This window comes from Panthera leo, chromosome B4, assembly GCF_018350215.1.
Source record: "Panthera leo isolate Ple1 chromosome B4, P.leo_Ple1_pat1.1, whole genome shotgun sequence".
Lineage (NCBI taxonomy): Eukaryota > Metazoa > Chordata > Mammalia > Carnivora > Felidae > Panthera > Panthera leo.
Genome location: NC_056685.1, coordinates 35406285 through 35433829, shown reverse-complemented (window position 1 = coordinate 35433829; position 27545 = coordinate 35406285). Strand labels below are relative to the sequence as shown.

General features: G+C 39.8%; 1 protein-coding gene across 1 annotated transcript in view; it reads right to left on the bottom strand.

Moving 5' to 3' along the window:
- Positions 1-2660: 2660 nt before the first annotated feature.
- DCP1B (decapping mRNA 1B) overlaps positions 2661-27545 on the bottom strand; it is a 58607-nt gene continuing 33722 nt past the window's right edge. Inside the window, exons 4-9 of the mRNA XM_042945419.1 lie at positions 20651-20717; positions 18365-18500; positions 10338-10466; positions 7962-8837; positions 5263-5511; positions 2661-2877 (exon numbers count right to left, since the gene is read on the bottom strand). Of these exons, the coding sequence (XP_042801353.1) occupies positions 2797-2877; positions 5263-5511; positions 7962-8837; positions 10338-10466; positions 18365-18500; positions 20651-20717 (1538 nt within the window). The 3' untranslated portion in view covers positions 2661-2796. The remainder of the gene's footprint in view (positions 2878-5262; positions 5512-7961; positions 8838-10337; positions 10467-18364; positions 18501-20650; positions 20718-27545) is intronic.

Sequence of the window (27545 nt, the reverse complement as noted above, 5' to 3'; positions counted from 1 at the left end):
CAGGGACAGTAACAATACGATCTCGGGTCACACTGACATCTTTGTCTTAAAGAGCTCATGTCATCTCCTTTGGAAAGAAGGGGTAAGTGTTACTGTTTTCATTTTACTGATAAAGAGATGAAGGGGAGAAGAGGGTATAGTAAAGTGACCACAGAAACGTAAGTGTCAATATAAGACTTAACACTCAGTCACAGTGGATGACAAATGAAGGCATGTGAGGTTCACTCCAGCAGCTTCAGGCCTCATCCCAGTGGCCGGAAGACTGGGACACACCAAATAGCACAGAGCGGGGAGAACGAACTCATAGAATGCACAGCACGTAGGAACCGCTTTCCACAAATTGCCCCCATCTAAGGACCCTGTGTGGCGGGTCTTACTTTCATTCTACAAATGAAAACAGCATCTCTGAGAGGCTCACCTACGCAGGCGCTGAAGGCACTGCCTGATGAAGGCTGTGTGTTCTGTCCCCACACCTCGCAGAACTGACTTCCATAACTTCTGCAAGCTTGAAATCCACCATGTCGGAGAACACTGCCTTTAGGCATAATTATCTCAGTTTTGCATCTGAAATTCAATTAGCTTAAAACTGCTGCCTGGGAGCCAGTGACACCTAGGAGTGGCATCCGTGATGGTCTCAGAATTTGGGATGAAAGTAGGAAAAAGAAAAGTCAATTTATATATGAAATCTAATTTGGGGTACCTTAGATAACCCATTTTATCTATTTCTCGACTCTCTAGAGGAAGCTCTTTGTACAAAGAAGGTCTCCTCTGTTTTGCCATGTAGAAGAAATAAGCACTCAATCACCAAGTGCCCTTTAAAAGGGTGACTTGGTCTTTGGTCTAAATGAATTGGGCCTGTCACTTTTAAAGTGATTCATTCCAGTAAAGGATGGACAATTTATTACTTTTCAAAACAGATCACTGTGGAGTTGACCTAAAAAGTCCCGAGTGAAGCCTGCAGTGCAGGTCTGACCCTGCTGGGCCCAGGTCCTTTCTTCTATCACATAGCACTGTGCATCCTTTCACGTTAGGTGCTGCAATTGATATTTCTATTCTATTTATTCATTGCTGAGGTTAAAAAAATAAATATTTCAGAAATTAGCCATTTTCTACCCCCAGATATATTAAAACATTTAAAATGGAATTCATTTCTTTCTAGTTAGAGAAACAACTCTAAACATGTAATTAAGATCAAAGAGACTTTTTTAAAGAAAAGGTTGGCAAGCGGTTAAGTATATCATTGATTTTGTTCCAATTTTAGTATGTGTGTTGCAGAAGAGAGCACAATCGCTGATTTCGGGATAATAGGTCATGTGTGTCTCTCCCCTTGCCCCATTCTCCTTATGAGAGTATGGAGGTATTACATACGCAATTATTAATTTCAAGTATTTTGTTAGAACATCACATGGGTTTACATCTGTGTTAGATATTGTAGGAGATGTCAAAAAAAAAAAAAAAAAAAAAAAAAGAAAAAAGAAAGAAAGAAATCCTTCCTTCCTAAACGTAGGAGGGTAACAGTAGACTCCTCAGTCCAGTGAATGGCACATCACAAGGGTAATAAGAGTCAATTCCTTTCCTGCCCACCTTTTCTCTGTAGAAGAAAAGGCACACTCCTGCAGGAGCAGGGGAAGTGGTATTCCCAGGAACACTACTGATGGTGTGCCTGCATGAAGGTCCACAGCTTAAAGCCCAAGTCTTAGCATTGGAAGCTATCAGGAAACCTATTTTTCCCATGCCTCCTATATGACCTATAAAATGAGAATAAAACCTGTCTTCCGGACAGCATTCTAGAGATTTTTTTATGATCTAAGAATAAAAAGAGCTATAGAAATGCAAAGCTTTATTTATTACCAGTATTCAGCAGAGACTAATTCCCATATAGACACTTCTGGGCCTTAACAACAAGGGCTCTTCTGACTCCCTCCAAGATTAAGCTCCTCATCTCTGTGAACATAAAATCAATCTGCTCTGTAGCTTGAAGAGTCTTTGTCATTATGCCCCTAAAGAACCTAGCACCTCTCTTCAGAGGCCAAGAGAAAGCTTTAAAATCTTTTGTAGACTTCTTCTCAGCATGTTTTGCTAAAAATGACAAAATGTTCATTTGGAAGCATAGGCAGGCATATTCGGCTGGTTAGGTCCAAAAGAAATAACAGGAGCTGGGATAAACGAAGTGTTACTGGAAATCTGGGCCATTTGTGGACTCCTAGAACAACTCGCCTCTAGAAGCTAGCTATAAATATCCTTAGAAATAATTTCCCTTCAAAAGCCTTGGGAAAACATGCCAACTGGATTTTTACAAATGAAACGTTTACTTTGGTAAAAGAAAACCTCCAAAGGCTAGGGTAGGTCCGCATAGGTTAGTATGTGGGGTGACACTGCCACCTGGTGGCTGGCATGCAGTACAGCACAAGGAGCTCAGCAACAGGGAAACCACACTCCCCGCGTTCAAAGAATAACCAGAGCTATTAATAAAAAAGAAACCAAGTTTCCAGAACAGTCCTTCCTACTGAGAGGCTACTTCTTGTAGAATTGGCCCCATGCCTGAAAGGAAAAAATAATTTAAGCTTGGAATTTACTGTGTGATATGAGCAAAAGACTTCTATCTGCTTGATTCTTAGTACAAGGTGTAACCAAAGGATGTGATTAAAAAAGAGCTTGACTGAAAAAAATTCTGAAATGTTTTAATTCATATCGTACATACTTTTAAAAAAGGCGGAAACATTTAGGGTAACACCACTGACGTGAAAGAATCTTGAGCCACAGGACCTTGAAAATCAGTCTGAAAATGTTTTGCTTTCACATTGTCTTTTTCATGGCTGCTTGTGTCATGCTGAAGAGATAAGCTTCGTAGATTATATTCAAGAAGTTGTCATCGTTCTGGAAAACAAAATCAAAAGACCCAAGGGAATGTGATTTGGCTGGCAGGAACCAAAGGCTTCCTCTGTCTTGGAGCTAAACTGGCATTCTGACACTCAGACGCTCCTCTCTGCCTGTCTGCTCCAACGGCTGGTGGTTTTTCACTGCACACGAGAGTGTTAAGTGGGACTGGAGGCCTGACCAAGTCAGCTGCTGGTGTCCAACAGTCATATGAGAAGTAGCAAGTGCTCATTACCTACAGCACGGATGGGCAGCCCAGCCACATGGCAGTATGGGATGAGGGTCACTCAAAAAAAGCCCGGGTCTGTTTCAGGAAAAGATACAGGTTCTAACAGAAGGCTGGAGTGGGAGGCAATGATCCAGGTCAGTGGTCTCTTTGGTCAGGAGATAGCTGGGGCTTCTTAAAGGTTCTCCAAGTCTCCCACAATATATACACTTTATTTCAACATTAGTTAAGATTTACTTGCAACATGCTTCATTTATATCATCGAAACTAGCATAATTCTCCCATTAATTATGGAAAGTTTTTGGTCTGGGTGAGTGGGCAGCAGTTAGACTGGCAGTCTCTGGGCTCTACTGCCTGGCTAGGACTGAGGGAGAATCATGGGTCTAATCAGTGGTGCTCTTTGTTTTTAATTCTAGAGACTTCTCCCTCCCACTCAAATCCTTTAAAGCTTTAGCAATTCACCCACATTTCACATTCCCCCTTCATTCCCTCTTGGCACCCCACGCACATAGAGTTATTCTCATGCAATGAAAGAGTGATTTCTCCCTGTTTTTCCTACAAAGTAGCCACAAAGTCCCTGTGCGTGAGACTGTGTCCTACCAACAGGCGAAGACTAAAAACAGTCTGCATGAGTGACTTCCAAGAGTCCATCAGGAAGATGATGTCTACATGGGGAAAAGTAAAGTGTATGCAGAGAGTGGACGGATCATAATTTTCTACCTAGCAACGTACCGGGCCTGCTCTAGACTTTTGCTGGAGTCTTGGCTCCTGTACAAAGATCTTTGGAACAATGTTTTTTTAAATGGAATGAACCAGAAAAAAATGTGAAACTTTTCAATTTAAGTTTTTTTTTTTTTTATTGCACATAAAAAAGAAGTTTATAGATGTCCTAAGTCCTCATGAACGTATGAGTGGCTTGAAAAGGTGGGAAATATTTTTACCCTGATATTTGTTTATGGATTATATGGATCAGCAACTCATTTGTTGCTGATCTTTAGTGGGCTGCTATTCTGCTTTCACACTTGGACACTGATTGCTAGCCCTCTCTCCTTCCCTTCCCTCCAAAATACGTGACCTTTAAAAAATGTTTTTAATAACAGAGACCACAGGCTTTTTAACTAGGACGGAACATCTGTGGAGTGCTAGCCAGCTCTCTGAAAGTCTGCCAAAGCTTAAGTAAAGTACCACAAAAATTTTCTTAAAGACTATATCAAAGACACCTAACTATGTTAACTGAGGTGTTTGAAGTCTGTCTGGATAAAAGTGTTCCACTTTTCAAGGCCTAGCATATATTTTTGGGGTATGCTTCACCTGGTAGACTGCTGAATGGCCTCCGGAGGCCCATCCCTTGCAGTCCCATTACTACCATGGCCCCAGCCCAGTGCAGCAGGAAGGAGCACTCTGTAGCCAGACTGCGGTTGAATCCTAGCTCTGCTATTTCCTAGCTGTGGCCTCAGGCCAGTCACTTAGCCTCAGTTTCCTTGTCTTTAAATAGAAAAGATAATAGGGTTGTTGTAGATGGATTAAATGAATTAATATATGTGAAGCATTTAAGACAGCGCCCGGCACAGAGCTCTCTACATGTGGCCACTGTTATGTTGTTACCTCATGAGCCAAGTGAGACAAATGGCTGACAAAGAAGTCCCCTCCTTCTATCCTGTCCTATCAGTAGGTTTCAAAATTATGTAAAATATGCCCTTAGTAGTCACAGCCATTACTTGCTTCCCTACCTTTTTCCTCCTTCTTCAACAGTCCTTGTGAACCTTCCCCTAAATGCTGCCACTTACTCAAGATGGCTCTCACCTCCATTTCCCCATGGTGAGCTTTCTGGGCACCAGCCAGCACCTACAATCCTCCCAGTGGCTGCTTAATTATACAGTATACGTTTCTTTCTTTTCTGGCAGGTGACAGCTTGGAGGACCTAGTCAATACTACAAAATCCTTGATGGTCTGAGACACCCAAAGTCCACAGCCAGTATTTTGAATCTCACCCAGCTAACTGAGCATGGATGCCATTGAGGTTTAGGTTGAATTGTTACATGGTCCTTTTATTCTTGGGGAGTACTAAGTAGGCATTAGCTAACTGAGTCTTTATCTCAAAGTGGCAACCAACAGGTCAGCAGGGAAAGGGAAGAATAGAGATGACGTGACTCTCCTACCTGAATGAGATACAGCAGTGCTTCCTGAAGCTGGAGCTTGGTAAGTGGGCTGCTGGTGACTGCAGGGGGTTCTGGGGTCTGCAGAGGCAGGAGGAGGCTGGTGGAAGTGGCAGCTGGTTCTTGGCTTCCCAGAGGCAGGAGCCCACTGTCCCTCTCCTTTGGTGGGGCACAGGTGGGTTGTGTGAACACCATAGGGGACATGAGCAGAGAAGGAGCCACTGTTGCAAGGACGCGCGGAGGTGAGATGGCCTGCTCACAGCAAATACACACAGAGGGCAGGAGTAAGTAGCAACTCATTGAAAAGAAAGGTAGACAGATAAAGAGGCCCCTCGCTGGCAAGAATGGATATAAATGAGTTTCAGTATTAATTGCTCACAACTCCACTAGGTGGAGGAGCCTGTAGGAGCCTGACTCCTGCTCAGTTGTCTCCATATTTTCCTTTGTCATCACTAAGCTGCTCTGGCAGTCTGCCGCTGTGACTATTGTTCCCACTGCATATAAAGCTCATCCTCTGAGTAATATTTTCTGCAGTTTACCACCATCACTTTGCAGCATGCATTTAGGACTGCTGGTCTCTTCCTCAGGGCCAACTGGCCACTACTCTGACCTAAAGGTCCAGCAACCCACGTGAGTTGTTACACTTGCTGGGGGCACACACACATTTCCGCTCCTGATTTCTCTACGTGGAGGAACCTTCCCGGCCTCTCTCCACCTGCTCATGATTTCTCACTAGGAGGGAGACATGCTTATTAGGTTCACCCCTCCTAGTCCCTCCCTGATAGGATCTGCCAGCTCACGGAGAGCATCCAGCTCAAGTATGGGGGCAGGAAGGGCCAGTGGTGCTCAGCACTGCCAGTGACTTATCTGTCCAAGACAGTATGTCTACCTCACTTGGCTAAACACCTAAAACCAAGTTTTCCAACAGCTTTTCCAGTTATGCAAGTGACATTTTATCCCTGTCTGACGGACTCCTACAGCTAGCTCTCATTTGTTTCTAAGGCAGGTGAGAAAAAATGCCCCAAAAGAACTCACGAGAAGAGGGCATAAAGGCTGATAGTCTAGAAGCTGCTGTGATTTTTATACTCCCTCAGTATCTTTTTGGGCAGAAAGAAGCCTGGAGGAAGGCAGGTTGTTTGTTTTCTTTAACTGTCCCTATCTGCCATCGCGAGGAGAGGAGCTAGAACAGATGCCACCCACAGTGCAGGTCCCGGCACCCTTAAGGAGAATGCAGTGCAGGCTGACGGATGCACACTGTCGTGATCAGCTCTCCACGCACGTGGGCACTGAAGAGAAATGAGAATTGTGCCCACTGAAGTTGATGTCAAACTATTAACCCCAACTTTTCTAGCGTCCCATCTAAACCACCAAGAGAAGCAGGTATCAAAGAAAGGGACACTATTGCACTGAAATGAGGAGGGGGGTGGGTAACAATCGTTTCTTTGAGATTGTCATAAATAATCAACAACACTTTGACTCATGTATACAAAGACTTATGCTATGTGACTGTGATCTTTGTTTTCAAAAAGGTGAAGGACTTTTGAGGAACCGTTGTAAGCTACGGTCCTGTAAGCAGGACAAAAAGACCAATGCTGACATCTGTTAATGAACAGAGAGAATGTCCTAACTTTTTTATTTTTTTTAATTTTCTTTTTTAAAGTTTATTTATTTTTGAGAGAAGGAGACAGAGCATGAGTGGGGGAGAGGCAGAGAGAGAGAGGGAGACACAGAATCTGAAGCAGGCTGTAGGCTCTGAGCTGTCAGCACAGAGCCCGATGTGGGGCTTGAACTCACAAACTGTGAGATCATGACTTGAGCCGAAAGTCGGATGCCTAACTGACTGAGCCACCCAGGAACGCCAAGAAATGTCGTAACTTTTAAACCCAATGCCTTTTCACTGAATTTGTACCAATCCAAATGGGAAAAAAAAAAAAAAATCAGAGGTCTCCAGATGTTACTCATAGGTGATGAAACAGCTGTGGTTTTCTCACCACTCCAAGTTACTGATAAACTTAGAACTGCCTTCCTCAAAGGACAGAGTATTTCTGAAAGTATTTCCTCCTGTCTGGCACTTTGTGTGTGTGTGTGTGTGTGTGTGTGTGTGTGTGTGTGTAGTTAGATGGCATACTCACTCCTCTCTCAATCTTCATTAAGCTATACCAGCGACAGAAATAAAACCAGCCTGCACCTCTGAGGTGGTGAGTCTGCATGCCTTGTCACTTGTCACACACCTGCAGGTATGTACCCACAGGAAGCATGGTGCCCGGCACGTAGTAAGTGCTCAAAGTATTTAGTGAATACATGGATAAACAGTAATGATTTTAAAATAATCAGAAAAGGTCGAATGTTTGGCATCTCACAGTATTTCAGAGCAGACAGTAAGTATCCATGGTCCAAGATTAGGGGGTTCTCGGCACATCCGTGTTGTTTCCCGTGTTCACGTGCTTGTGTCAGGCCTTATGACACTGTGAAGATTTAACTGTACAAATAAAGTATCTCTAAAAGGCGGGAAGCCCCCAGATGGCTAAGCAAAGAAAGGATGCTCTCTCCAGGCAGAAAGTTATGGTGATAATCAGATGCACAGATATGGCGCTCGGCGCCCTGCTCTGCACAGAAATGTCCCTAGAGCACAGAGGCTGATGTCAAGCTTCACTGCAGTGCAGCAATACCGCCCCCACGCCCCCACCCCTGTAGACACGCACCTGAAAAAGAGGAGTCTGCTTTTCTGTGCTGGGTGTCTTGTCTATCCAGGACTCCAAGGTCTTCCCTGTCCTAGAGCTCTGGGTTACCACGGGGAACTTTGCTGCCAAAGCCGGCCGGTTAGATGCGTGCAACTGCTGCTCCTGCTGTACAATCTGAAGCTTTTTCAGTAACTCTTGAGGGGAGATCACTCCAGAGCTGCTCATCTGATTGCCAGAGAGGGGGAGTGTCGGTCTCGGGTGTGTTGACTGCTCTTTTCCGTGAGCCTGATGTCCTGGTGTCTGAGGTGGAAGGGAGCCATTGAAATACCCCACCTGTGCCTGCACCAGTCCCCTTACTGGAGCACCAGGGGTGGCAGCGGGGAGAGTGCTGCTGAGGTTTGGGGCAGCTGAGCCAGCAGGTGCTGGTATACTAGGCTCATACTTGTTCGCTGACCTTGGGGTGCTCTGAAGCTTCTCCAACAGGTTCTGAGTTCTGGAAGCACTCTGTACATGACAGGAAGTCCCAATGCTATGGGGAGACCCTGGCTGGACAGGTCCCAGAAAAACCTCCCCAGCAGAACAGGTATTGCCATTTTTACAGGGCCGGTTTTCAGGCAGCTCTGACAATGGATGGAGGTCTGTACTCCTGACCATGAGTTTCTGAATGGCTGGACAGAGCTGTTTCTCGAGGGGGGGTGAGTGTCTTCTGGGTTCCTCATAGGAGAGAGAGCGTACAACCCCCTGCCTGACCGGAAGTTTCTCCTGCTGCTGCTGCTGCTGCTGCTGCTGCTGGTGGCGGATGGTCTGTGGGGACCCCACAGTTTCTTGACATGTAGATTTGTCCTGCTTCCCAAAGAGAGCTGTCAAGGACAAGTGTTGTGGTTCAGGGTCTAAGGTCTGGAAAAAATAAAAATGTCTGAAAATGGTTCTATAGACAATTTGGTTATATAGGGGGGCTATGAAACATAACTAACCTCACTGATGATTTATTCTATTTACACAGGATCAATTAGAAGGGATGAAAAAACTATAATTATAGTAAATTTTACAAATTTAAGACCTCCTTTTAAGGTCAAAAATTTTCAGTATTCTTCTCTACCACCCCTGAGATAATGGTCATATTCTAGCATCTGTTGATAAAATAGGTCCTTGATGGGCTTGGGGTTCACAGACAGGGGACCAGTATGGTACAAACATATACTAAAAGGGAAATAATCTCTTCAACAGGAAGTCCGCCTAACCCTGCAGAGTACAAGAAGATGCTGAGAATGCACAGGAATGTGAGGATTTTTGTAGAATTATAAATTTAGGACTGGAAAGAAATCTAAGTCATCTAATCTAACTTGACCCTTTCAACTATATACCAGTAGCTTTAAAACAATCATCATGTGCATACATACTATGTGCCCTGGCCCGATCAGTCACAAAGCTACCTCCTTCCTGCTCTGTATCACCTCCTGCTCCTTCTGCTGCTTCCTGTGTTGTTGGACTAAGAAAACATGAGCTTCATTCTAAAGTCAACCTATTCCAGTTTCTCTATTAAAAAAAATTTCCATGGAAGGCAAACAAAAATAAAAGAAAGCTAAAACATAATTAGAAAAGACTTATTTTTAAAAAAAATCAACATGAGCCTTTCATTTAGACAGTCTTTATGTCTTTTGGCTCTATATTCATTTTCAAAATTGATTTAAATGAATTCCTTAAAAACAAACAAAAAAAAAAATACCAAACCTTTAATGAGGAATAACCATAGGAAACAGAAATAGCCACGTCACATTTGTAATCAATAATGGGACTTCCAGATTAGCAATTTTGTTAATGCTGCACTATTCTGAAAAATATATGTACAAAATATGCCATCATATTTATATATTTAGATGCAAATGCCATGACAAATCATCAGGTCTACAGGGGAATTGTATGCCCCTCCTCAGAACAGGAATCCATTTCTGTACACTCAGTGCCCAGCGCCACACCCAGTATGGTGGAAGTGCTCAGAAATGTTTAACTGACTTGTTGCCTTGGTGTCCTTCCCTCAGTAGCCTTGGGAAGCCAACCACCTACCTCAGAAGAACACAGGCCTGCCAGGTAGTATTCCTGTCAGCTCTGACAATGTTACGAGTTTGCTGTTTTTTAAAAAATATATTATCTAAGGAGTTCAAGTCCACAAGAGATGAGCACAGATTATGGTAAATGCCAAAATTAAAAATTTCAACCTGCTTCTAGGAAGAATACATTAATAGTAATTTTTTAAAAATCTTGAATTTGAAATCTCTTTCTTGGGTTTACCTTGAAGCACCCTTGAATAGTACCAGGCTCTCCCTTGACTATACTCTGGGTCAAAGTTCTTTAAGAATTCTAGAGAGACATGGCAAATGAAAAGCACAGGACTTGTACCTGGCTGGGCCGAGGTATGCGCTGTTGCTGGTTTTCACTAGGCTTCACTGGAATTGGTTTGATGAGATTGGGGTTGTCATAGATAGCAGATGAACTGGTTATCTGTTTTGGCTCAGAACAGGTTTTACACTGAAATGGAAAAAAGAACCTTATTTTTGGTGAAAAAGAAGCTTTAATCTTTTTAAAAGTACATAACTTGTTGCTCTTTATTTTATCTAATTGGTAGCTATTTTTTGATAAATTTTTGTGCAAAAAGGAAAATTACTTTATCTCCTCTGATATGAACTATATTTGAGTATAAGTCAAATTCAAATTTAATTTTTCTTTGTTGTACAATTTCAATGCCCTAAAAATATTACCAACAGTGTCAGTCTGCAAGACCCAGAGACTCTGAGATACCTAGATGCTTGAAAGGCTATGGATATGCTTAAGAAGCAATAGTTTAAAGATACAGAGTCTAGGAGCACCTGGGTATCTCAGTTGGTTGAGCATCCGGCTCTTGATTTCAGCTCAGGTCATGATCTCACCATTGTGAGACTGAGCCCCAAGTCACGTTTTGCACTGAGTATGGAGCCTGCTTAAGATTCCCCCCCCTCCCCCCCCCCACCCCTCCCCCGCTCATGCAAGTATGTGGACACACTCACTTGCTCTCTGTCAAAAGAAATGGAGAGAGTATCACTTACTTAACCATATGCTTATTGTTGTTTGTTTACATTATTTCACACTTTTCAACATGGTATAATAAAGATTTTTACTTGTGGAAAAAAAAGAAATGGAGAGTCTAATGCTTTTCAATGAAAACAGTGATAGAAACAATGATTTATTATTTTTAAATTTTTTAATGTTTATTTATTTTTGAGTGAGAGAGAGAGAGAGAGAAAGAGATAGAGTGTGAGCCAGAGAGGGGCAGAGACAGAGGGAGACACAGAATCCCAAGCAGGCTACAGGCTCTGCACTGGGAGCACAGAGCCCTATGCGGGGCTTGAACCCACAAACTGTGAGATCATGACCTGAGCTGAAGTCAGACGCTTAACTGACTGAGTCATCCAGGTGCCCCAGAAACAATTCTTTAAATGCCATGTCTGGATAACTGTATGGTTTATTCACCCACTAGCAGTTGACTTAAAACTGGGGAGTTGCATTATCAAAGTAACTAAACTTTTCGGTCTACAAACCAAAAAGTAAAGCTGATTCAAACCATTGACTTAAAAACTGCTAACATCATCTTTATTTAATAAATGACGTTTTACATAAACAGAATAATTCAAATCTGAGTGTTCTGAGCCACTCACTACAAATTAGAATTTCACAGAGAAAGAGACAAGAGACAAGACTCATCATTTCAAATACTGAATCATTATCATACATTAATCTAACCAACCATGCAATTGCTAACACAGTAGGATTTATAACACCAAGAAAACAGCAATGCTGTCAGTATCTACCTTGTTGAAACACCAAATATAACTGAATATAAAACCATACCTTCTATTCTATATTCTCCATAGCATTGCTAGTTTCAACTGTCAAGGCCTCAGGCCAGAAAATATCTCACACTGTCCCTGACATGGAATGAGCTATAAAGACACTCTTATTCCTCAAGAATCTAAGGTGTTTTACAGTTATTGGGTTGTATTTTCTAATTCAAGGATGTAAGAGTATGGGGTCAATTACCACCATGTTCACTTGTGTTTGTAAAATTAATTGTACATAGGACTTATTTTCTTCCAAGAATCCTATCAATAATTTGGGTATTTGGCACTAGATTGATTGGGAGGTGAAATCCCTTTGAGTCAAAAAATGTTATTTCTAATTCTTAGGTGAATGCTGGTGGCTGCATGGACCAACTGGCCTGGCTTTCCAAGGCAATAACCAACACAAGACAAGAATACAGCCTGAGATAGAGTCACTTACAAAATGTTAGCATGGAAGCCTAGAACTTCTGCTTGCTATGTAAAAGAAAGAGGACACTCAGATTACTTTCAATGAATGACTGTGTCTGTACTTTTTCATCCTCTCTGTTCAGGGACCTTGAATTCAAACAAAGAAAAACAGATTTTCCCCCCACCTTTGCTATACACATATCTGCATGGGCCGAGAAGCTGCTGTTTCTTGCTATGCATAAGCCCCAGATAGCCTTTCTAAGTAAAACTGCTATAAGCTGTCTTCTGTGTCACTATCTATCCATCACTGAAGCCTTGCTTTCATGTAAAAATTGTTCTTTATCAAATTGCTCAGAATTAAACATCATCTGCCTCAATAGTTCGTAGCTCATTTTCCAGCTGTTTAATTTTCTATGCTTCTCTCGACCCAAATAACTCTATGATACTTGGAAAAAAACACAGAGCTGGAAAAAGTGCATAATGGATTCTCCATAGAGATCCTGAGGCACTTCTTTAAAGCCTTAAAAACTATGTCACATGATCTCATTTTCTCACACAGAAACACACAAACATATGTACCCATGCCAAGAGAAAAGCCTGGAAGAAAATATACTGAAAGCGTTAAAAGTAGACATCTTGGGGTTATAGGATTATGGATATTTTTTATTTCCCTTTTCTACTTTTTTGACTTTCCTCATTGAACATCAAACGACACTTAGTAATTTCTTTAATTTTATAAATAAATCACAGTATATTAAAAGAGACTTATTAATTCTTGCCTTAAACCACAAAACACAACATAGTCCATTTCTGCACACTCAGAACTTAACTATGCAGCCAAGGATCCTTTCTGGCCCTGGTTCTTTTTCTTACTGAGCGTTGGTGGTTTTACTGTATTGCTCATTTGCATATCAGCTAGAAGTCTAATAGGAGGTAAAAAGAGATGAAGCTCAAATTAACATCATGCTACTTTACAGCAGATTCACAGAAAGTTGTTGCTTAGGGGAAAAAACATAAAATATTGGCCAAAATAAGGTTTTTAAATTATTTTATTAACTTCATGTAAGTAATTGCATCTGATGTCAGTAGGCTTCACTTTACCAATATCATGTACCTCTAGCTCAAAAGTTTTCCTCCTCTTAATTTTTGGGATTTTCAAGAATTGAGTAATTTTAAAGTTGGGCAGCATCCCAGAAATCACTGAGTTGAATCCCTACCCAGAGAAGTGAGATTCTTTTCTAGTATCCTGGTATGTCATCATGTGGTTTCTTCCTGAATACTCCTGGTGATGGGAGAGGCACTTCCTCACATGAGAAGTCCGAGGGAAATCTTGTTTTCTTTCTCTTTTGCCTCTTTCTGTGTTCCCCCTTTCCTGTACCTCACAGCCATTTTACTCATGATCTCCACATGTTCTGAAATGTCTGTGTGTGGGAGAGGAGGTAACACAAACACAGGCAAATATAAAGCAGGTTTACACAATGCAACGGAAGTTCACAGAGGAGCATATACATCAGGTTGTGTAGATCAGAAATAACAGGATGGACAAAGACCATTTGAAATGGGCCATGAAGGGCTAATCATACGTTGGCAGGTAAAGAAGGAGAGGGGACAGCATGGGAAGAAGGCATGAAGACACTTGCAGGAAGTGACACTGTTACTCTGTTTGGTAGGAGTTTCAAATATTTGTGGGGGGTGGTGGAGTAGAAGGTAGTGAGATTAGAAGAATAAACTGGGGCTATGTTATGTAATCCTTGGAGAGTCCAAAGGTTCATATACTAGGCAACGAGAAACCAGGAAGAATTTAGACCAGAGAAGTAATGTGATGATTCAGGTGCTCCTGGGTTACATCACTGGCTGTTAATGACAGAAGGAATAATTTCTTCTGCTTATCACACAGTTGGAGCAATTAACATTATGCATATAACATGTATTTGGGTTTAGAGAAAAGCAAGTCTATATGCTGATTAAACATCTGCACCTCACGTCAACACTATAACAACCAATATGGGGGCATAATGATGAATAGAACACTGTTTTGACCTCAACAAGTTTATTATTTTTATTTTTTATTTTTTTAATGTTTTTTTCAATTTATTCTTGAGAGAGAGAGAGAGAGAGAGAGAGCAAGCATGAGTGGGGGAGGGGTAGAGCAAGAGAGGGACACAGAATCCGAAGCAGGCTCCAGGCTCTGAGCTGTCAACACAGAGACCAACGTGGGGCTCGAACTCACAATCCGTGAGATCATGACCTGAGCCGAAGTCGGATGCTCAACCGACTGAGCCACCCAGGCACCCGTGACCTCAACAAGTTTATAGTGGTAGAAGTTGACTTAAAGGTAACAAACGAGGAAGAACAAAATAAGTTCTAAATAGTAACAGACTGCTGAGTTCAGTAGAAAGAATAATTAATTTGAATGAAGAGATCTGGGAAAATTCCATGTAAAAGTGGAATTTTAACTGGGCTTTGAAGGATATGTAGATTCTGAAGGGCAAACAAAGTGAGGGGAAACACTGCAAGTTGTAGGTACGGTATAAAGTGATAGCCTACATGACATCTCCAAAACCACGTGTGAGTGTTTCTGTGTGTGTGTTCTGTGTCCTTTGATGAGACAGTCAGGTGCAGCTATAAGAGGAGACACTGGAGAGGCTCAGGAAACAAAATTACACTCAAAGGTCCTAGAAACAGGAGGCACAGGACGCCCCGCAGGGCCACATGGGGCAGCCTCAGGGTGGGCAGGGAGCAGAAAGTGGGAGCAAAGGGAAAGCCAAGACTAGAGCCTCTGCTGGGGTTTCTGCACTTTAGGACTGGCTAGTTTGGATAACTGCAGTATGTTCTACACTACAGGGTGGTCCCTAGTAGCCTAACCTGGTTCTGAAATGATTAAGGCAGAGGAATATTACCTCCTGGGGTGCTGGGGCCAGATCCAGGAGGGATGGCTCTAGACTGGTTAGTGTGCATGTCAAAGGCATCCTCTGACTGGGCCCTTTGCTAGTTCTAAGAATGGGCTAGCCCAAGGAGGAGGATTCTGTCCCCAACCAGAAGACTTTTAAGATGTCAAAACATCATAAAAGAAAAATAACACAATATATGTGTTTGCGTATGTGAATGTATGTATGTGTGTGTATGCATATGTGTGTGTGTATTGAGAGGAGGGAGGGAGAAGAAAGAAAATAATTTTTGTTCAATATTTGCATTCATTATTTATTGGCCATCGTTAAGCTGTCCTCACAGAACCTAAGTTCCCAGAGGGCAAAAATGTCACCTTTTAAGATTAATCTTTGGTGTGCCTAACATAGTGCAATTAGTAAAGTATAATGAGTTGACAGTTGCCAAGTCATTAGGATATCTTTCAATGGCTGTTAAAGAATTAAGCAAAACACAAAACTAATACAGAAATAGTTGTTACTGACTGAATCTGGCATTTTAAAGCATCCTCTGTCCAGGCCCTCCAATCGAAGGATAATGAAACTGTGGTTAATTCAGATTCATATTCATTTGTATTCATTCCCTCAACAATCATTTATTTAGCACCTATGTGCTGGGAGCTCTGAAGGTTCTGAAGATAAATGAAGGATGTTCTTAGTACTCAAGTAGCTCACAGTCCAACAATCAAGAGAAGGTCAACCATCAAGTCAAAGGCATGCTAAAGAAATTCAGTCCGTTGTCCTTTACTATGTACCCTCCCCTCAGGATTTTTCTGAGCTTCCTTGTTGTGTCATTGAAGTTGTTTTCTACCTGCCCTTTCCCCCTCTTCCCTTTCATTTTCTGTAAACTATAAAGTTTAAGAAAGCTCAAGACTTAGATTCAGGATCTAATGACATGTAAGAACATTTCGAAGTGGTGCTACATGTTTCTGTTTCACATTATATCACATTAGGAGGCATGTGATGTCTGGTTATCTGACTTTTAAAGGCACTGATCAGTGGATTCAGATGGTGGCAGATTGATCCTTCCATGGTCAAGTTTCCATCAAACTTTCTCATAATATTAACATTACTAATGACAATTGCTTGAATCACTTATTTTACTATGGTGATTTTAAGTTCTATCACTTCATCTACATTTAATAGCTGGAATTCTTGGTTGAGAACTTTCCCTCCTAAACCAGGATTATGAGGTTACTCTGAAAATTGGTCCCTGCTGGGCAGGCAGGGTAAATGCTTAATTCCTTCCCATAAACTACCAATTATCAGAGGAACGACTTGGTGTCCTAATACCTCCAAGAATAGCCAACAATTATTTTTTGTTTTGTTTTATATTTTTAGTCTGCTTGCTCTCTCATCACCACGAACTCACAGATTATATATATGCAATGTGTTTCAATCCATTGTAGTCATTCTTATTGATGTTAGAATTTGATGTTTTGGTTAGCGGTCCCTTCACGTTGACTTCTGTGCCCCTTTCACATAACCCTATTGTTTGATTTTCCTATCCCAGACATGGGATATAGGAATTGGGAATTTCTTCAAAGAGCGCTGATACCTTTTAGGAGGGAACAGTATTTAGAAACAAAAATCTTGGGGCCAAGGGTGCTTATTGCTACTGGGTTGTCACTTATCTCTAGGTCTCTTCAGGGTAGAAGTTAGTAACTACATATTTAAGAAACCAAATATGAACTAATTCTCACACTTCTACTTAAAATTTAACATTATATGACTTTAACTTAATATTTTTCTCTCATACGAAAGGTTTTGTTCTGAGCACATAAACATACTCATTTATTATATCCATGACAGCTAAAAAAATTACAATGCCAATATTATTATTAACAATAAAACCACTGAATGAAGTTTACAATTTCTTTGCAGTTCTTTTTGTCCTTCAAATATAATGCTCTAAGGGTCCTTATGTCCTTTAGATATAATGTACTAAGGGTCCAAATATGGGGCTCTGAAGTCACTTTAATTTCTTTTCTAAGTAATTATATCACAATATGATATTCAGTTATGTACATTATTTCAGCTGGTTTCCAAATCCTAGGTTTTAATTATCATTTTTCCCTAATTTTCTTTTTTCCTATGTTTCTAGAGAGTGTCAATCTTTTACTTCTCAATTTTTATAAGAGCAGTGTATAAAATAGGGAAATTAACCCTCTTCCTGTTGCTTAAATATAAATGTTTCTCAGTTTTATATATCTTTCCACTTTTTAAAACCAGGCAAAACATTTATTTTTTGATTTTTATATAGCTGAATGAATTGCTTTTGGGTTTTAAGATATAGTTAGGAAGATTTTCCCTTTCCAGATTACAAAGAAATCCATACAAATTTTTCTCTGGTACTTGAATGGTTTTTTTTACATTTAAATTTCTAATAATTTGGAATTTATCCTGGTATAAGGGACAAATCCAATTTTGTATTTTTCCAAATGGCTACCATTTGTTCCCATTTCATTTATTTAAATATCCACTCAAATAGTTGATTTGAGATTTTCATCTTTATCTTCATCCTAAATGACATCCTAATGGGGGGTCATTTTGGACTTTCTCACCTGTCCCATTGGTCTCTCTGGCTGTTTATGCATCGATACCATCAAGACCATAGTGTTTTATGTGCTTAGGTGTTAATGCCTTAATATTCAGAGTTTGCTGCCCCTTCTCTCCCAGTAGTGCCCTTCTTTGTCAGAGTTTCTGCTGCTTTTCTTCCTGTATATTTCTTGATGAACTTTACAATCAACATGTCTGGCTCCAGAAAAGAAGAAAATAAACCAGTCTTTATTTGTTTAGGAATCATCTTAAATTTACAGACTAAACAGAAGTGAAAGCTTTAAGTTTCATCTTCTTATCCAAGATCAGGACATATATTTCCATTTGGTCAAGTCTATTTTTATGCCTTCATACAGGTTTTGCCCTTTCCTTGTTACCTTTATTCCAAAGAATGTTATATTAATAGTTGCTACTGTAAATGGGGTCTTCTAGTAAACCTTCTGATTGGGTACTATTTGTATATATGAAGCCTGCTGATTTCTTAGGCTACCTTTTAATCCACTTAAAACAAACAAGTCTTCTTTATCCTGCTGAAAGCAAATAAAGACTTAACTTGTCATACAATTTTGTTTGGTGGAAGGAATAGCGCTAAGCCTTTCCCAACAAGCATATTACCACTGTAGGATTTAAGTATGTTTCACAAGGGAAGACAAAAACTCACCTTGGTGTATTCATCTTTGGCCTTGGTGAGCATTCGCAAGATATCTACTTCCTTGCCCTCTCCTGAATTGAGGATCATCGGGGAGTTTCCTGCTCCAGCTCCCTGATGGGCTTTCAACTGTTCATACTGAGTTAGGCTAGAAAAACAGAGGGGAGAATCCACAGAAGAAAAACGAACTCAACATAAATGGCTTTTAAAACCATCCAATTCTCACCCAGTTGTTTTTGTCTTGCTATAGTCATAGAAGTAAGACTGCTTAGGAATTGAAAGAAGAAAAATAAGAGTGGAGGTCCTGAGTACAGTGAGTACATAAATGAATCCAGAGTAGGGGTGGGCAAACTATGTCCTGCAGGCCAAATCTGGCCCACCACCTACTTTTGTAAAGTTACAAACAGACACACTGCTACTGTATCACTTAGCTGCCTCCCACAGTAACTGCCGAGTTGAGCAGATGTGACAGATAACTATGGCTTTACAAAGCCTAAAATACTTGTTTTTTTGTTTTGTTTTGTTTTTCAGAAAAAGTTTGCTGACTCCTCATTTAGAGCATTTGACAGGACTCATTAATTGCTGAGGAAACCCAATTTAGAGTTCTCAAACACTGAGCAAACGGCATGGCATATCGAGATTTCCACCCCCCCTCCTTGTTTCAATATGCCTTGAAGTCAAAGCAAAATTGATTCCAGCAACTCAAATCCTGTAGTCCTCTGGCAGTTTATGAACTATGAAGATTCCACTCTAGAAGAGGGGCATTACAACAAACAAACAAACAAACAAATGGAGCAATGTAGAGTGTCTTCTGTTTTCCTGAAAACAATACAGAAGGGAGACCAGATTGCTCCTATGTGGTGCTAGGTGACACTGAGAAAAATACTTTTCCTTTTGTGTGCTTTGACTTTCAGCTCAAATTTTTACAACTGCCATGTCATTTATGGTAAAAGAGATCTGAGAATTTACTGGGAGATTTAATTCTAACTGAGGAAGGGCTCGGAATCCACACATATCAGCTGCTTATTGCTAGTCAACAATCAATTTCCTGCCCCAGCTGTTAAGTAATTACTGCAGAATGCTAACAATTTTAACATGGCCTCTTGGCTGAGCCACAGGGTATTTTTTAATCTATATAAAATCCTGCTATTATTATCCATTGCACAGTTTACAATAACATGAATGTGTTAGGAACTAGTTGTTATGGTGGTAAATACCAGTTTGAGCACACTTAATCACCATCTGCAACTTGAGCTGGTTACCTACAATTAGCTATCACAAGCTAGATTTTCAGAAATCTATTTATAAAAAAGTGTTCCCCACATTTCGTTTTGGGGGGTCACTTTTAAGTCATTTCCTTGCCTCAGGATTTAAAATTGGAAAATGGTTCTTTTACAGATGGAGATGCTTTGTCAAATCCATGCGGGCAGCAGCCATACTGTGTGTTTGGCGAAGTCCAGTCACTGGCTGCGATATGGCATGTGTAGGAAATTTAGTTCATTCTGAGGCTTTAAACCATCCCCATAAAGCAGGGAAAGAACTGCCTCCCAGTGAGCAGCGTCGGGGCTCAAGAACCAATCACAGAATAGACAGCATGCTTACCTGGGCCTTCCTTTCAAGGCAGTCAGGGGAGCCAAGAGTGGGAAAGTCAGACAGTGATTTAAATTTCCCAAAATGCAGATGGGACAAACCACAACGTATCAAGAGATTAAAAGAAAAAGAGACTAGCTACAAAAAAAAAAAGACTGTCTACTGATCACTAAACTAATATTAACCCAGATATTTCCAACAAGATTGAAAATAAAGTCTACGTACTCAACAGCATTTGAGATGTGAGGAAATTCTGACCTCCCATAACCATGGGTATGCAGTTAAAGGAAAGAGTTTAGGGCAGGAAGGAAATGGAAGATCTTAGAGAATGTGTAGTGGCCTTTAAAATGGCTCAGAGTGTTCTTTTTACTGACAGCTATACTAATAGCTTTTCAAAGAAAAAAACTGCTAATTTGCAAATGAGTAAAATATTGAAGAAAACTGCCATCTGGAACAATTCATATCATCGATATTTCACACATGCAAAAAAAAAAATGAGGTGAACTGTTCTACCTACTGAGGGATCTTATCTAGTGAAAATGTAAAAATATGTCTGTTTTTCATCTAAGTAGTAGTAAATGTTTTCCTAACCACTGTGGAAAGGATTGCTGTGAGAGAGATATTCTGTTAAGAGTATAGTGCAGTCATACTGGGAAACACAAACAAAATCATCATGTCCTGAAAAATACTTAGCCTTTCAGTACCTACTTTTTCATAAGCTCTGCAATTCTTTGGCATTCTTCCTTATCATAAAACCAAATTCCATAAATGGACACTGCAAAAAACACATCAAACAAATTATGAGCACCTTCAAAACTACAAAAGGGAAAGAAATTCCCTTTCCATCTTGAAGAAAATACACACTTACAAATAAATGAAACCAATCACTGGAGTTTAAGCTTGAAAACCTAGTACTCGAATTTTCTAAGGCCACAGAGAAATCTGTAGTGGTCTTATGCATACACAGACACATATATATACCCCCAATAAAGTATGTTGCCCTTAACAATATAGTACCTGAACATAATGGGCATCTGGCAAATGCTTCTTAAATGAATGAATACAGGCTGAAGACTAAACTCCTGGCTTTGAAGCATCATTGTTTCTAGACTCCATCTGCACATTTATATATGTATTTCATCTTTAAGTATTCAGAAACCTGATGCACAAATTAGGCCTAGAAACCTCTCTCCTTCTCTCAGGAATATGTTAACTGAAAAACTGGCTTTGTAAGCTGTAAGTTAAGAAAGAGTACAGAAAAAAATAAAATTCAATAACAAATCTCTGCCTTCAGAATGTACAGAAAACTTACAACTGTTGAAAGATGAGATGTGACTATGTCTTACTCATTTAGGAATGAAAGAAAAATGTAGTAAGTTGTAGCTGCTATGGATTCATCTAACAATTTTCAAATAAACTGTATACTTTAGTATGTGCCCATTTACATCATTTTTATAGCAAAGGCTAAACAGTTCCAAAGTACATTTATAAAGATCTAGTTAAGGATTTGGTGGTATTAATCATATAAATGATGCATTAACTACAGATACATTTAAATAATCTTCATTGAAAATAGCAGCAATGTTACGATAGAGCAATGAAAAATAACAAAATATTTAAAAAAAAATTTTTTTTAACGTTTATTTATTTTTGAGACAGAGAGAGACAGAGCATGAACAGGGGAGGGGCCGAGAGAGAGGGAGACACAGAATCTGAAGCGGGTTCCAGGCTCTGAGCTGTCAGCACAGAGCCCGATGCGGGGCTCGAACTCATGGACCGCGAGATCGTGACCTGAGCCGAAGTCGGCCGCTTAACCGACTGAGCCACCCAGGCGCCCCAACAAAATATTTTTTTAAAGGAAAAACTTTAAAAATTTAAACGTTCAAAACATTTAATTATATACATATTATTTGGTCATTAAAACAGCTGATATTTTAACAACTTCTTTTCCCCACCTGTCTGACCAGTGCCTCAGTGTGGGATTTCTGCTTCTTGTCAGTAATGATTCAGATACAAAGCTTCAGGAAATGTCTCTTTAGTGCTATTTTAAACAGATATATTTTTTAAAAGGAACCCTATAAATCTGAATTACTGACTCGCCATAAGGTGGCAATGAGGTTTTAAACTTTTTATATGATTAGTGTGCCAGGAATCTTTATCTTACCTACATGTGAAGAGGAAAAAAAAAAAATGGAAAAACCCTCCAGCATTTTCCTGAACAGGACCATTTTATCCTCCTAGAAATACATACACATATTTCTCTTTAGTACATTGATAATCTTTTGAAAAAAGAACATCTGAATTCTGAAGCTTATGTGCTGAGACAGCCTCAATACTGAAAAGAAATTCTTTCATCTCAAGATCATTAAATGTGTATCTTAAAGCTTTTCACTCAAGGTTCTTTGCAAATCCATCCACACTAATGTCCTATTCTGATTGCCTACACAGATTCCTATACACTCACCCATTGAGCCTTGTGTCCTTGTAAGCAAAAGTGCATTAGGTCACTGACATTCAACGACAATAAATCTGAATACATTTGTGTGTTGTGGCAGTTTTAATTGTAGTTATAAAACTAGGAGCCTGGTCTATTTTTTGGTTACAGTGAAACCTTTCTTTTCTTGGAGACTGGGTTTCCCAAAACTATCAAAAGAGAAAGGTGGTAGCAGGGGAGAAAAACACAGCACAACTAAGAAACTCCAGGCCCACTGGCAGAGGAAAACGAGCCATTTGTGTCTCATCTGTAGAATGTATTAGTAGAAATGTTTTGAGTGTCATTTTTTTTGTTTGATGTTACACATTTGTGGCATTTGACATAAGGATTAGGTTTTCATAAGAGTTAGATGCCAAGGAAACTGTTGATACAAACAGAAAAGCAGTCTGACAATGTCATTACCATGAGGTAACTGAAATGTAGATTTAGGAAGGAAAAATGCTATGAAAACATCTTTCAGATGCCAAAGCAGAATGAAGGGAAGATCAGGTCTGTAATGACTATTTAAGACATGGTGGAGGTTTCTTTAGGACTTGACCATTTATCTCTAAAACAACGGGACTTCAAAATTAAAATGGGATCATTTTGAAATAGCACTTTTCATCCCAGTTAATACTTAGTTTGAACATAAAATTTAACTAGTCGGTGGAGAAAAAACCAGACCGACTAACAGTCCCGGCTACTGAAGGGTAACACTGAGATAAAATGTAGAACTGGACCTAAGTTTTTTTCTCCTTAAAATAGTTTCGCAACTTGAGTTGCATTCCACCAGGAAAGGGCCAACAGTTACATGAGCGTGCACATTCCAACTGAAGTTTTCTGCCTCTTAGGCCCAAGGTCTCCCAACCCCTGGACAAAACTATCACTCTTCCACACAAGAGGCTATATCAAAGCAGCTCGTGCTGATATATAAAAACCAGAGATCAACATGCCTCAGGGAGGTGATGAGCTGACAGGCTGACAGAAACCATTAACTTCACATTTCAATCCCAGTTTTCTTGTACAGCCACTGGGGGAGAGGCCCATCCATATGTAGGCAGTGAGTACAGCAGGCAAGACAGAAAAAAATAGGTTGAAAAGAACCAAAAAAGAAGGTGTGGTTTCTCGAATTCTAACACTTAAAAAGGAATCACCGGGACCTAAATTTGCGAGGTGATACAGCGGTGTAAACTTGTAGAACAATGAAATGGGAATGACTTCTGGGCTTTAAGAAATTACAAGGAGAAAAGCTCATGAGGAGATTTGTTTTAAAAAACTGACCTATTAGTCCACATCTGGACATCCACCATGCTTCGAGCCTTTGTTCAGCCTGCTGTGCCTGCATACCAGCCGCTTCCCAGGCACCCTTCTGCCGAGTCAGAGGTGAAGTTTAAGGGCACTTTGGTGCATGAAGCTCAACTCAACTGTTTCTACATCCCTCCTGGAGGTAAGTAACCCAAAAGTGGAGTACAGGCTAGAAAGAACACGTTGAAGTTTACTCTAAAATATTCTAATGACATCTAGAATGTGTGATGTAACAACTCATCTTTTTGGCAATCCTCTTCGTATTTAATGCAGGACTTTCAATAGCACAGTTGTGAACTTTTGCTGAAAACTGTACTGTCCTGGTCTATCTTATGCTTTGGAAAATTTCAATTGAAAAAAAACAGTGTTTGAAGCAACAGGCAATGTAATATTGCCTTCACCTATCTATTTAAGCAACGATCTTCCACTTTCTTTTTAATTCTGCATGCAAGATTAAGGAAAGTAAAAATTCCCCCATTAGATTTCATGTCTGAATATGTAGGTACACACAGATGACAAAGAGAGCAAGCTGATTATATCTGATAATGGTATTTTCTTCTTTTTAAATTTCTTCAGCAGAAAAATTGAAAGCTGATAAAAATTTAAGAGGGTAGTTAAGAGGTCATTAGAGGCAATATCAAAGGTCCTTAAATGCACTCTTGGATTCGTATTAGCCTGGAGCATTAGTTCATTCTGGATGTTCTTTGGGGATTTACCTCATCTGGCTTATGTTCCTAAGAAGTATTTCTATATAGGATGTTCTTTTAAGCCATATATCATTTGCCCCATGTTTTACCCTAAATATCTTTCAACTCCAAATCATGAATGGTAGTGTGCAGTTGTCTAATAAGGATTCATGCTAATATTTGTGCAACTTCAAAATATAAGGCATATTGCCATATAGTTAGGAAGTAGATAATTCATAATTACATAGGTAAAGTTTAAATAGGCATGAGAAGGATATCTGATTTGGTAATGCTCTCTTCTCTTTCTCTCCTTAATTTTTTTTTAATGTTAATTTTTGAGAGAGAGAGAGAGAGAGAGAGAGAGAGAGAGCACGCAAGCAGGGGAGGGGCAGAGAGAGAGAGGGAGATGCAAAAACTGAAGCAGGCTCCAGGCTCCGAGCTGTCAGCACAGAGCCCAATGCAGGGCTGGAACCCGCAAGTCGTGAAATCATGACTTAAGCTGAAGTTGGACACTTAACCAATTGAGCCACCAAGCGCCCCATTCTCTCTCCCTCTTTAATAATTTCATTCAAAAGCAAAAGGATATATGCTTCTTAGAATGCAGCAAAGAAGGCATTTAAATTCTCTTTTTTAACTAGGAAAGCTATGGAAATGTGGCAGTGTAAATTACATAAATCTCTTCTGCGCAGTTAAGAATAAACCAAAATTGAAAATTCCTTCAAACCCCATTCCTTTCACCAAGTCTTTTCCAAATGAGTGGAATAATAACCCCAATGTAAGGACCAACATCTAATTGATGTAAACACTTGTTTTTGAGACTTTGCTCAAATATCATGTTTCTTGAATCTTTCTGTAAGATTGGCCACGTTGACGATGACTTGTCACTGGTATTTGGTGGTAAGTCTGTACACCCAGCTCCTACCCCTTGAAAGATCACCGGTAGTTAAAAAATCAGAAGTTAGAATCATGAAGTTTTAGAGCTGGAAGGCAGCTAAGAAGTATGCAGTTCAACAACCTATTTCACTAATGAGGAATGTGTGGTCTAACAAGGCAAAATGACTTAGTCAATGTCATTTTTACTGGTTCAATCTGTTTTCTCTAAAATATGCTCCTCCCCCCACCTTACAAATGAAGTAAATAAAGATTGAAACAATTTTTATGTTTGAGGTGTAGGCTTGGTTTTAAGAGATGGGAATTAGCCTTTTTTAAAAACAAGTTTGATATGGACTCTCAAAAAGGAAAAAAGGAAAGATGGGAGGGAGGGAGAAATGAGGGTAGAAGGAAGGAAGGGAGAGGGAGGAAACAAAGAGGAATCTGACATTTCTAGTATTGGCAGTATTTTTATGGCAGTGAATGCTAGGACAGCAATCATACTGCCCATGTTCTGGCAGCCACATATGGGAAACGCAAGCTCTGTTTGGCTGTTCTACGCTGACTCTGTACCTCTACCCCATTTGGAAGGCTTTGCACTAAAAATGTTTTCCTTCATAATGTTCTTTAATGCCTTTAGAGCAGTGTTCTTTCATTCACCTTCTGCCTTAGCTCTACTGACCAAACACGGACACAATCTTGTAAAACAAAATCTTCACTGGCCACGGAGAGTCTACATAGCGGTGTTATCTTTGGCCCCCCGGTCTGGTTCTTTTCATATGACATAGCTTTACTGCACCTCACAAATCAGTGATTCCATGATATCAAAATACTGGAAGGTTCACAGTAGATGAGAAGCAGTTTCTATTTTATGGGTGACTAATACTCATGAACATTTTGTGAGAAACAGTAGAAAACCTAAATAAATATTGTGAAGTAAAAACAATTCTTTTTTCTAAATAAATTATCTTCATTGTAAAGTTAATGTCAGAAACAACAACCACAAAAACAATCTCTCAACTAAAGCATTATAGTAATTTGGATTAAGTTAATATGTATCTCCAACCATACACTAGCATTTATTACTTCAAAAGAAAAGGATGGATTTATCTTTTAAAAGGTTTTTATTTAAAACAAATGCATGTTATGTCATTAGGCCTCCCTAATCTCCACAGAGGTCGTTATCCAAATGAGAAACTTTAGGTCTGCTACTAGCCTCAAGTTCATGAAAGGCCAGATGGAATCTTTTTCATGACATACTAATTTCCTAATTTTATTTATTTCAGGGGAAAGTTCCTTTAATCTGAGATTTAACAAAGTAAATAAACATTAAAAAAATTAGGAAGCAGGAAAAGTTATCGGTAATAATAAATAAGAATTACTTATTCTGCTTTTTGGCCATTTAAATTTATATATATATATATATATATATATATATATATATATATATATATTTTAATTTTATTTATTTTGAGAGAGAGAGAAAGAGAGAGAGAGAGAGAGAACTCATGTGTGCATGTATAAGCAGGGAAGGGACAGAGAGAGAGGGAGAGAATACCCTAAGCAGGCTCCACACGGACAGCCACAGAGCCCGATGTGGCGCTCGATTTCACCAACTGCAAGATCATGAACTGAGCTGAAATCAAGACTTGGACACTTAACCAACTGAGCCACCTAGGTGCCCCTACATCTTCTTTTTGTTCATAATCCTGTGGATTAATTTCAAAATCTCCTAGACCACAAATAACAAACATGGGTTCCCTAAAGTGTCTTTCCCCCTCTCTGAGCTAATAGTTGTCTTCAGAACTATGAGTTTTTCTCATTCCTTTAGGGATAAATAATCTCAACTTCTTTGTTGCTCCCATAGTTTTTTGTACACCCTTGAACCAAAAAAAGAAAAAAAAGAGCACATGTCATAATTAAGTATTTACACAACTGTTTGCTCCACTAGACTATGAATTCCTGGAAGGTAGGACATTGTTAATACACCCAGCATAAGACTAGCATGGGGTAGACAGTCAATAAATATTTGCTGAGTTGAACTGAAATCAGACTACAAGATCTTATACTATCAATATTCCTTGTATTGCTAATATTAATAGTTATCACTATTCTGGGCTAATTACACATCACAGATTAGATGTGCTAGATCCTCTGTATTCAATGATAACAACTTCTACCAGGGATTACATAGCATGGGAATTCTGCTAACATTGCTTAACATTTCTCCTTCTAACCAGAATTTAGTTTCACACATTTGGTAACCTTC